The sequence below is a fragment of the Carcharodon carcharias genome (assembly GCF_017639515.1).
Source record: "Carcharodon carcharias isolate sCarCar2 chromosome 35 unlocalized genomic scaffold, sCarCar2.pri SUPER_35_unloc_8, whole genome shotgun sequence".
Taxonomy (NCBI): Eukaryota; Metazoa; Chordata; class Chondrichthyes; order Lamniformes; family Lamnidae; genus Carcharodon; species Carcharodon carcharias.
The window spans coordinates 100,485-111,022 of record NW_024470724.1 but is presented as its reverse complement, the minus strand read 5'-3'; the positions used below and the strand labels follow the sequence as shown (position 1 = coordinate 111,022).

Below are 10,538 nucleotides of genomic sequence, written 5' to 3'. Positions count from 1 at the left end.
CACCCTCCCTCTCTCACCCCTCCCCTCACTCACCCTCCCCTCACTCACCCCCTCTCACCCTCGCCGCACTCACCCTCCCCGCTCTCTCACCCTCCGCTCAATCACCCCTCCCCTCTCTCACCCTCCCCTCAATCACCCCTCCCCTCTCTCACCCTCCCCTCACTCACCGTCCCCTCTCTCACAACTACCCTCTCACCCCTCCTCTCAATCACCCCTCCTCTCACTCACCCTCTTCCCCTCTCTCACCCTCTCCTCACTCACCCTCCCCTCACTCACCCTCCCTTCTCTCACCCCTCCACTCACTCACCCTCCCCTCTCTCACCCCTGCACTCACTCACCCCTCCCCTCACTCACCCTCCCCTCTCTCACCCCTGCACTCACTCACCCTCCCCTCACTCACCCTCCCCTCTCTCACCCCTCCACTCACTCACCCTCCCCCTCTCACCCTCTCCTCTCTCACCCCTCCCCTCTCTCATCCCTCCCCTCTGCCACCCTCCCCTCACTCACCCCTCCCCTCTCTCTCACCCTCCAATCACTCACCCTCCCCTCACTCACACTCCCCTCTCTCACCCCTCCCCTCACTCACCCTCCCCTCACTCACCCCTCCCCTCTCTCACCCTCGCCGCACTCACCCTCCCCGCTCTCACCCTCCCCTCAATCACCCCTCCCCTCTCTCACCCTCCCCTCACTCACCCCTCCTCTCTCTCACCCTCCCCTCACTCACCGTCCCCTCTCACCCCTACCCTCTCTCACCCCTCCCCTCAATCATCCCTCCTCTCACTCACCCTCTTCTCCTCTCTCACCCTCTCCTCACTCACCCTCCCCTCTCTCACCCCATCCCTCACTCACCCTCCCCTCACTCACCCTCCCCTCACTCACCCCTCCCCTCACTCACCCTCCACTCTCTCAACCTTCCCCTCTCTCACCCCTCCCCTCTCTCACCCCTCCCGTCAGGCACCCCTGTCTCACCTCTCCCCTCACTCACCCTCCCCTCACACCCCTCAGCTCACTCACCCTCCCCCACTCACCCCCCCCTCACTCACCCCTCCCCTCACTCACCCCTCCCCTCACTCACACCCTCCCCTCACTCACCCCTCCCCTATCTCACCCCTCCCCTCTCTCACCCTCCCCTCACTCACCCCTCCCCTCACTCACCCCTCCCCTCACTCACCCTCCCCTCACTCACCCTCCCCTCTCTCACGCCTCCCCTCACTCACCCTCCCCTCTCTCTCACACACCCCTCACTCACCCCTCCCCTCTCTCACCCCTCCCCTCACTCACCCCTCCCCTCTCTCACCCTCCCCTCACTCACCGTCCCCTCTCTCACCCCTCCCCTCTCACCCCTCCCCTCACTCACCCTCCCCTCACTCACCCTCCCCTCACTCACCCTCCCCTCACTCACCCTCCCCTCACTCACCCTCCCCTCACTCTCCCTCCCCTCACTCACCCCTCAGCTCACTCACCCTCCCCTCACTCACCCCTCCCCTCTCACCCTCCCCTCACTCACCCTCCCCTCACTCACCCTCCCCTCACACCCTCCCCTCTCTCACCCCTCCCCTCACTCACCCTCCCCTTACTCACCCTCCACTCACTCACTCCTCCCCTCACCCCTACCCTCCCTCACCCTCCCCTCACACCCCTCCCCTCACTCACCCTCCCCTCACTCACCCCTCCCCTCTCTCACACTCCCCTCTCACCCTCCCCTCTCTCACCCTCCCCTCACCCTCCTCTCACTCAGCCTCCCCTCACTCACCCCTCCCCTCACTCACTCTCCCCTCACACACCCTCCCCTCACTCACCCTCCCCTCTCACCCCTCCCCTCTCACCCCTCCCCTCTCACCCTCCCCTCACTCACCCTCCCCTAACTCACCCTCCCCTCTCTCACCCCTCCCCTCTCTCACCCCTCCCCTCACTCACCCTCCCCTCACTCACCCTCCACTCACTCACCCTCCACTCACTCACCCCTCCACTCCCTCACCCCTCCACTCCCTCACCCTCCCCTCACTCACCCCTCCACTACCTCACCCCTCCCCTCTCTCACACTCCCCTCTCACCCTCCCCTCTCTCACCCTCCCCTCACCCTCCTCTCACTCAGCCTCCTCTCACTCACGCCTCCCCTCACTCACTCTCCCCTCACACACCCTCCCCTCACTCACCCTCCCCTCACTCACCCCTCCCCTCTCACCCTCCCCTCACTCACCCTCCCCTAACTCACCCTCCCCTCTCTCACCCCTCCCTCTCTCACCCCTCCCCTCTCTCACCCCTCCCCTCCCTCACCCTCCCCTCCCTCACCCTCCCCTCACTCACCCTCCCCTCACTCACCCTCCCCTCTCTCACCCTCCCCTCACCCACCCTCCCCTCACTCACCCACCCCTCACTCACCCCTCCCCTATCTCTCACCCTCCCCTCTCACCCTCCCCTCACTCACCCTCCCCTAACTCACCCTCCCCTCTCTCACCCTCCCCTCACCCACCCTCCCCTCACTCACCCACCCCTCACTCACCCCTCCCCTATCTCTCACCCTCCCCTCTCACCCTCCCCTCTCTCACCCTCCCCTCACTCACCCTCCCCTCACTCACCCTCCCCTCTTACCCCTCCCCTCACTCACCCTCCCCTCAATCACCCCTCCCCTCAATCACCCCTCCTCTCACTCACCCTTCCCTCACTCACCCCTCCCCTCTCTCACCCTCCCCTCACTCATCCTCCCCTCTCTCTCACACTCCCCTCTCTCACCTTCCCCTCACTCACCCCTCCCCTCTCTCACCCTCCCCTCACTCACCGTCCCCTCTCTCACCCCTCCTCTCTCTCTCACCCCTACCCTCTCTCACCCCTCCCCTCACTCACCCCTCCCTTCTCTCTCACCCTCCCCCTCTCTCACCCTCCCCTCATTCACCCTCCCCTCTCACCCCTCCCCTCGCTCACCCCTTCCCTCGCTCACCCCTCCCCTCTCTCACCCTCCCCTCTCTCACCCCTCACTCACCCCTCCCCTCTCTCACCCCTCACCTCTCTCACCCTCCCCTCCCCTCACCCCTCCCCTCACTCACCCCTCACCTCTCTCACCCTCCCCTCCCCTCACCCCTCCCCTCTCTCACCCCTCCCCTCCCTCACCCCTCCCCTCTCTCACCCTCCCCTCACTCAACCTCCCCCCTCTCTCACCCTCCCCTCTCTCACCCTCCCCTCTCACATCCTCCCCTCTCACATCCTCCCCTCTCACACCCTCCCCTATCTCACCCCTCCCCTCACTCACCCTCCCCTCACTCACCCCCTCGCACCCTCGCCGCACTCACCCTCCCCTCAATCACCCCTCCCCTCTCTCACCCTCCCCTCAATCACCCCTCCCCTCTCTCACCCTCCCCTCAATCACCCCTCCCCTCAATCACCCCTCCCCTCTCTCACCCTCCCCTCACTCACCGTCCCCTCTCTCACAACTACCCTCTCACCCCTCCTCTCAATCACCCCTCCTCTCACTCACCCTCTTCCCCTCACTCACCCTCCCCTTTCTCACCCCTCCACTCACCCTCCCCTCTCTCACCCTCCCCTCTCTCACCCCTCCCCTCACTCACCCTCCCCTCTCTCTCCCCTCCACTCACTCACCCTCCCCCTCTCACCCTCCCCTCTCTCACCCCTCCCCTCTCTCATCCCTCCCCTCTGCCACCCTCCCCTCACTCACCCCTCCCCTCTCTCTCACCCTCCCCTCACTCACCCTCCTCTCTCTCACCCCTCCCCTCACTCACCCTCCCCTCACTCACCCCTCCCCTCTCTCACCCTCCCCGCTCTCACCCTCCCCGCTCTCACCCTCCCCTCAATCACCCCTCCCCTCTCTCACCCTCCCCTCACTCACCCCTCCTCTCTCTCACCCTCCCCTCACTCACCGTCCCCTCTCTCACCCCTACCCTCTCTCACCCCTCCCCTCAATCACCCCTCCTCTCACTCACCCTCTTCCCCTCTCTCACCCTCTCCTCACTGACCCTCCCCTCTCTCACCCCACCCCTCACTCACCCTCCCCTCACTCACCCTCCCCTCACTCACCCCTCCTCTATCTCAACCCTCCCCTCACTCACCCTCCCCTCTCTCACCCTCCCCTCTCTCACCCTCCCTTCTCTCACCCTCCCCTCTCTCACCCTCCCCTCACTCACCCTCCCCTCACTCACCCTCCACTCTCTCAACCTTCCCCTCTCTCACCCCTCCCCTCACTCACCCCTCCCCTCAGGCACCCCTGTCTCACTTCTCCCCTCACTCACCCTCCCCTCACACCCCTCAGCTCACTCACCCTCCCCCACTCACCCCTCCCCTCACTCACCCCTCCCCTCACTCACCCCTCCCCTCACTCACCCCTCCCCTCACTCACCCCTCCCCTCACTCACCCCTCCCCTCACTCACCCCTCCCCTCACTCACCCCTCCCCTATCTCACCCCTCCCCTCACGCACCCTCTCCTCTCTCACCCTCCCCTCACTCACCCCTCCCCTCACTCACCCTCCCCTCACTCACCCTCCCCTCTCTCACGCCTCCCCTCACTCACCCTCCACTCACACCGTCCCCTCTCTCACCCCTACCCTCTCTCACCCCACCCTCTCTCACCACTCCCCTCAATCACCCCTCCCCTCACTCACCCTCCCCTCTCTCACCCCTCCCCTCTCACCCCTCCCCTCTCACCCCTCCCCTCACTCACCCTCCCCTCACTCACCCTCCCCTCACTCACCCTCCCCTCACTCAGCCTCCCCTCACTCACCACTCAGCTCACTCACCCTCCCCTCACTCACCCCTCCCCTCTCACCCTCCCCTCACTCACCCTCCCCTCACCCTCCCCTCACTCACCCCTCCCCTCTCACCCTCCCCTCACTCACCCTCCCCTCACTCACCCTCCACTCACTCACTCCTCCCCTCACCCCTACCCTCCCTCACCCTCCCCTCACACCCCTCCCCTCACTCACCCTCCCCTCACTCACCCCTCCCCTCTCTCACCCTCCCCTCTCACCCTCCCCTCTCTCACCCTCCCCTCACCCTCCTCTCACTCAGCCTCCCCTCACTCACCCCTCCCCTCCCTCACTCTCCCCTCACACACCCTCCCCTCACTCACCCTCCCCTCACTCACCCCTCCCCTCTCACCCTCCCCTCACTCACCCTCCCCTAACTCACCCTCCCCTCTCTCACCCCTCCCCTCTCTCACCCCTCCCCTCTCTCACCCCTCCCCTCACTCACCCTCCCCTCACTCAACCTCCACTCACTCACCCTCCACTCACTCACCCCTCCACTCCCTCACCCTCCCCTCACTCACCCCTCCACTACCTCACCCCTCCCCTCTCTCACCCTCCCCTTTCTCACCCCTCCCCTCCCTCACCCTCCCCTCACTCACCCTCCCCTCACTCACCCTCCCCTCACTCACCCCCCCTCTCTCACCCTCCCTTCACCCACACTCCCCTCACTCACCCTCCCCTCACCCACCCTCCCCTCACTCACCCACCCCTCACTCACCCCTCCCCTATCTCTCACCCTCCCCTCACTCACCCTCCCCTCACTCACCCTCCCCTCTCTTACCCCTCCCCTCACTCACCCTCCCCTCACTCACCCCTCCCCTCAATCACCCCTCCTCTCACTCACCCTTCCCTCACTCACCCCTCCCCTCTCTCACCCTCCCCTCACTCATCCTCCCATCTCTCTCACACTCCCCTCACTCACACCTCCCCTCTCTCACCCTCCCCTCACTCACCGTCCCCTCTCTCACCCCTCCTCTCTCTCTCACCCCTCCTCTCTCTCTCACCCCTCCCCTCAATCACCCCTCCCCTCACTCACTGTCCCCTCTCTCACCCCACCCCTCACTCACCCTCCCCTCACTCACCCCTCCACTCACTCACCCCTCTCCTCACTCACACCTCCCCTCACTCACCCTCTCCCACTCACCATCCCCTCTCTCACCCTCCACTCTCTCACCCCTCCCCTCTTTCACCCCTCCCCTCACTCACCCCTCCCCTCACTCACCCTCCCCTCACTCAGCCTCCCCTCTCTCACCCTCAGCTCACTCACCCTCCCCTCACTCACCCCTCCCCTCTCACCCTCCCCTCACTCACCCTCCCCTCACTCACCCTCCCCTCACTCACCCCTCCCCTCACTCACCCTCCCCTCACTCACCCCTCCCCTCACTCACCCCTCCCCTCACTCACCCTCCCCTCATTCACCCCTCGCCTCACCCACCCTCCCCTCACCCACCCTCCCCTCACTCACCCTCCCCTCTCTCACCCTCCCCTCTCTCACCCCTCCCCTCTCTCACCCCTCCCCTTTCTCACCCTCCACTCTCTCACTCTCCCCTCTCACCCTCCCCTCTCACCCTCCCCTCACTCACCCTCCCCTCGCTCACCCTCCCCTCACTCAGCCTCCCCTCTCTCACCCTCAGCTCACTCACCCTCCCCTCACTCACCCCTCCCCTCTCACCCTCCCCTCACTCACCCTCCCCTCACTCACCCTCCCCTCACTCACCCTCCCCTCACTCACCCTCCCCTCACTCACCCCTCCCCTCACTCACCCTCCCCTCACTCACTCCTCCCCTCCTCACCCCTCCCCTCCCTCAACCCTCCCCTCCCTCACCCCTCACTCACCTTCCCCTCACTCACCCCCCACTCAGCCTCCCCTCTCTCACCCTCAGCTCACTCACCCTCCCCTCACTCACCGTCCTCTCACTCACCCTCCCCTCACTCACCCTCCCCTCTCTCACCCTCCCCTCCCTCACCCCTCCCCTCCCTCACCTTCCCCTCACTCACCCCTCCCCTCACTCACCCCTCCCCTCACTCACCCTTCCCTCACTCACCCCTCCCCTCACTCACCCTCCCCTCACTCACCCCTCCCCTCCCTCACCCCTTCCCTCACTCACCCCTCCCCTCACTCACCCTCCCCTCACTCACCCTCCCCGTCTCACCCTCCCCTGTCTCACCCCTCCCCTCTCTCACCCTCCCCTCTCACCCCTCCCCTCTCTCACCCCTCCCCTCTCTCACCCCTCCCCACTCTCACCCTCCCCTCACTCACCCTCCCCTCACTCACCCCACCACTCACTCACCCCTCCCCTCTCTCACCCTTCCCCTCACTCACCCCTCCCCTCACTCACCCTTCCCCTCTCTTGCCACCCCCCTCGTCTCTCCCCGCTTCCCCCCCTCGCCTCTCGCCGCTCCCTCCTCTCTTGCCGCCCTCATCTCTGATCGCTTCTGTCTCACCCGTAGTGACGTTTTACACCCTGGCCATGCTGGGGCTAGCGTCCCCGCCAATCACATAACCCGGGAAGGAGCGAGGAGTTTAAACTAAACAAGAGGTACTGAGGGACCGAGCTTGGCTGGAGGTAGCAATTCAAGATGTAGAGTCAAGACAGGGCAGCAAAATAGTGATATGGGAAATGAGGGTCAGAGAATGGCAGGAAGGGACAGAGAGAAAACGCCTAAGAATACATCAGCAGCCCAAGACTCGATGTTACAAAGGTAACAAAGAGACAAAACTAAAAGCTCTTTATCAGAATGCACACAGCATTCACAACAAAATAAATCAATTGATACCCCACATTGAAGTCAATAAACATGATCTGATAGCAATTATGGAGACAGGGCTGTAGGGCAACAAGGATTGGGCCCTTAATATTGAAATGTACATGACATTCAAGAACTTTAGGAAGCTCGGTAAAAGTGGAGGGGTAGCTGTGTTAATCAAAGAGGGCCTTGGTGCCAGAGTGAGATGACCTTGGTTCAGGAGATCTGCAGCCCCACAACACTTGGCCATTCTCGTACCCCACTATCCTCCATACACCCCACAGCGGGTTCCACTGCAGCCCCTTCCCTGCTCCTTTATACCCCCACCTTCCCTCCCGTCATTCTGACAAGTGGATCGGACTGATTTTACGAGCTGTTCACACCTCCCTCTCCTCTCTTTCCACAGAAACCGTTCCTCATAGCACCTGAAAGCCACGACCGACCCTCGGTGATCAAAGAGACCAGCAGCGAGCAGACACGGGTACGGCGCAGCCTGTGAGGATTTAGCGTTAAGAGGGGTGCGCTGCCTTGGTTCGGGTCCTCCTTCCTTACTCAGGCATCAGTGGGGACCCTCCGAGTGCGCGGCGCTCCCTCAGCACTGACCCTCCGACAGTGCGGCGCTCCCTCAGCACTGACCCTCCGACAGTGCGGCGCTCCCTCAGCACTGACCCTCCGACAGTGCGGCGCTCCCTCAGCACTGATCCTCCGACAGTGCAGCACTCCCTCAGCACTGATCCTCCGACAGTGCGGCGCTCCCTCAGCACTGACCCTCCAACAGTGCGGCGCTCCCTCAGCACTGACCCTCCGACAGTGCGGCACTCCCTCAGCACTGACCCTCCCACAGTGCGGCACTCCCTCAGCACTGACCCTCTGACAGTGCGGTGCTCCCTCAGCACTGACCCTCCCACAGTGTGGCGCTCCCTCAGCACTGACCCTCCGACAGAGTGGCGCTCCCTCAGCGCTGATCCTCCGACAGTGCGGCACTCCCTCAGCACTGACCCTCCAACAGTGCGGCGCTCCCTCAGCACTGATCCTCCGACAGTGCAGCACTCCCTCAGCACTGATCCTCCGACAGTGCGGCGCTCCCTCAGCACTGATCCTCCAACAGTGCGGTGCTCCCTCAGCACTGACCCTCCGACAGTGCGGCACTCCCTCAGCACTGACCCTCCCACAGTGCGGCACTCCCTCAGCACTGACCCTCCGACAGTGCGGCGCTCCCTCAGCACTGATCCTCCGACAGTGCGGCGCTCCCTCAGCGCTGACCCTCCCACAGTGCGGCGCTCCCTCAGCACTGATCCTCCGACAGTGCGGTGCTCCCTCAGCGCTGACCCTCCCACAGTGCGGTGCTCCCTCAGGAGTTGTTAGTGGGGTTGGGAGCGTCCTGCCTGGGTTATCGGGGCACCGATCAAATGGAGGTTCATTCGCTGTTGCCCTGGAAGGAACACAGTCCCGGGGGAACAACCGGGCTGAATGGGGTGGATGACGCCCGTGGCTCTGCCTGGCGTCCCCATAACCCGAGTATCAGTGCAGCGGAAGCAGGACAGCGCGGCAGGAAGGAGCTTTGTCCCTTCTCCCGGGACTGGGATACGTTGACCCCTGGTCTAACCCGTTACCCCCTGACCACCTTCTGTTTCCTCAGAGGCAGCCGGTCGAAGTTCCACCCACGATGGTGAAGCGGGACACGCCGGAGACTGATCCCGAATCCATCCCAACTCCGGTAATTCCAGGTCACTCCAAATCCGGTTACTCTGGTGGTCAATAGTGGGATTAATTTGGGGATTGATACAGGGCTATGGGGAGAGAGTGGGGCAGTGGGATTAGTTTGGGGATTGATACAGGGCTATGGGGAGAGAGTGGGGCAGTGGGATTAGTTTGGGGATTGATACAGGGCTATTGGGAGAGAGCGGGGCAGTGGGATTAGTTTGGGATTGATACAGGGCTATTGGGAGAGAGCGGGTCAGTGGGATTAGTTTGGGGATTGATACAGGGCTATTGGGAGAGAGCGGGTCAGTGGGATTAGTTTGGGGATTGATACAGGGCTATGGGGAGAGAGTGGGGCAGTGGGATTAGTTTGGGATTGATACAGGGCTATGGGGAGAGAGTGGGGCAGTGGGATTAGTTTGGGATCGACTCGGTGTTTGTATTGCGAATTCTCTAACTGTTCTGCTTCCTGTTTCAGAGGTCGATCAGTGAAACAGAAGCAGCGCCGCATCGGTCGGTTTCCCCCATCATCAAACAGCGGGACAGCAGAGAGAGGCACTCCAGCAGAAAGGCCCTGCTGCTCTCTTCCCAGGTACTAATCCCCACTACCTGCTGGGCTGGGGGGGTGGGGGGGGGGCTGGTGGATGGATGGGGGAGAGCGGCGTCACTGAGCTGAGGCAATGAGCTGAGGGTCTCCGGCTGGCAGCCCCTCCGTCCGCCTGGTTGGAGTGTCGGACATATCCGTGCCACGGTTGGGTGGTGGGGGGGGGGGGGGGCGGTGGGGGGTGTGGGAGGAGCGCTCGTTGGTGAGAGCTGCCCATGGGATCCTGCTACACCCTCCGTTCACGACCTGCCTCTGCCGGCGTAACGAAGCGGCCGATTGGCCGTGAGGTTGTTTTGGGACACACCCCACCCCCCCCGGGTCTCGCAATGGCATCGGTGAGTTGGCGAGCTCCTCGCTCTCCCCTCCCCCACAGCCTAGCCCTGTACGAGGCCGGCACCTGACATGACAGGTTCGATCGGTAGGAGGGAATCCGTGCCTTCTACTCTCCCCACCCACCCCCTCCCCTTTTTAACTGGGCTGAGATGGGCAGCGCTGATCTCTCCCCCCACCCCTCCCAGCAATCTGCCAACCTGTGCAATGCGTACAGAGAGCGGGAAGCGGTCTTTCTCGAGGAGCCCAGCACTGGGATCGCTCCCTCTTCACCATTCACCTCAACAAATCCGACTCTGGGATCAAAAAAGAACAAACACCATTTCTAAATTTGCAGACTGCACCGAGTTGGGCTGGGGCAGCGGAGGAGTGGGCAATCCCTGAGGAGGATCGCGACCAG

General features: G+C 63.6%; 1 protein-coding gene across 1 annotated transcript in view; it reads left to right on the top strand.

The window, feature by feature from the left end:
- The window catches only part of LOC121274276, a 217,184-nt gene that overhangs the window by 188,329 nt on the left and 18,317 nt on the right, over positions 1–10,538 (top strand). The window contains exons 16-18 of the mRNA XM_041181501.1: positions 7,877–7,984; positions 9,143–9,220; positions 9,683–9,796. Coding sequence (XP_041037435.1) covers positions 7,877–7,984; positions 9,143–9,220; positions 9,683–9,796 — 300 coding nt within the window. The remainder of the gene's footprint in view (positions 1–7,876; positions 7,985–9,142; positions 9,221–9,682; positions 9,797–10,538) is intronic.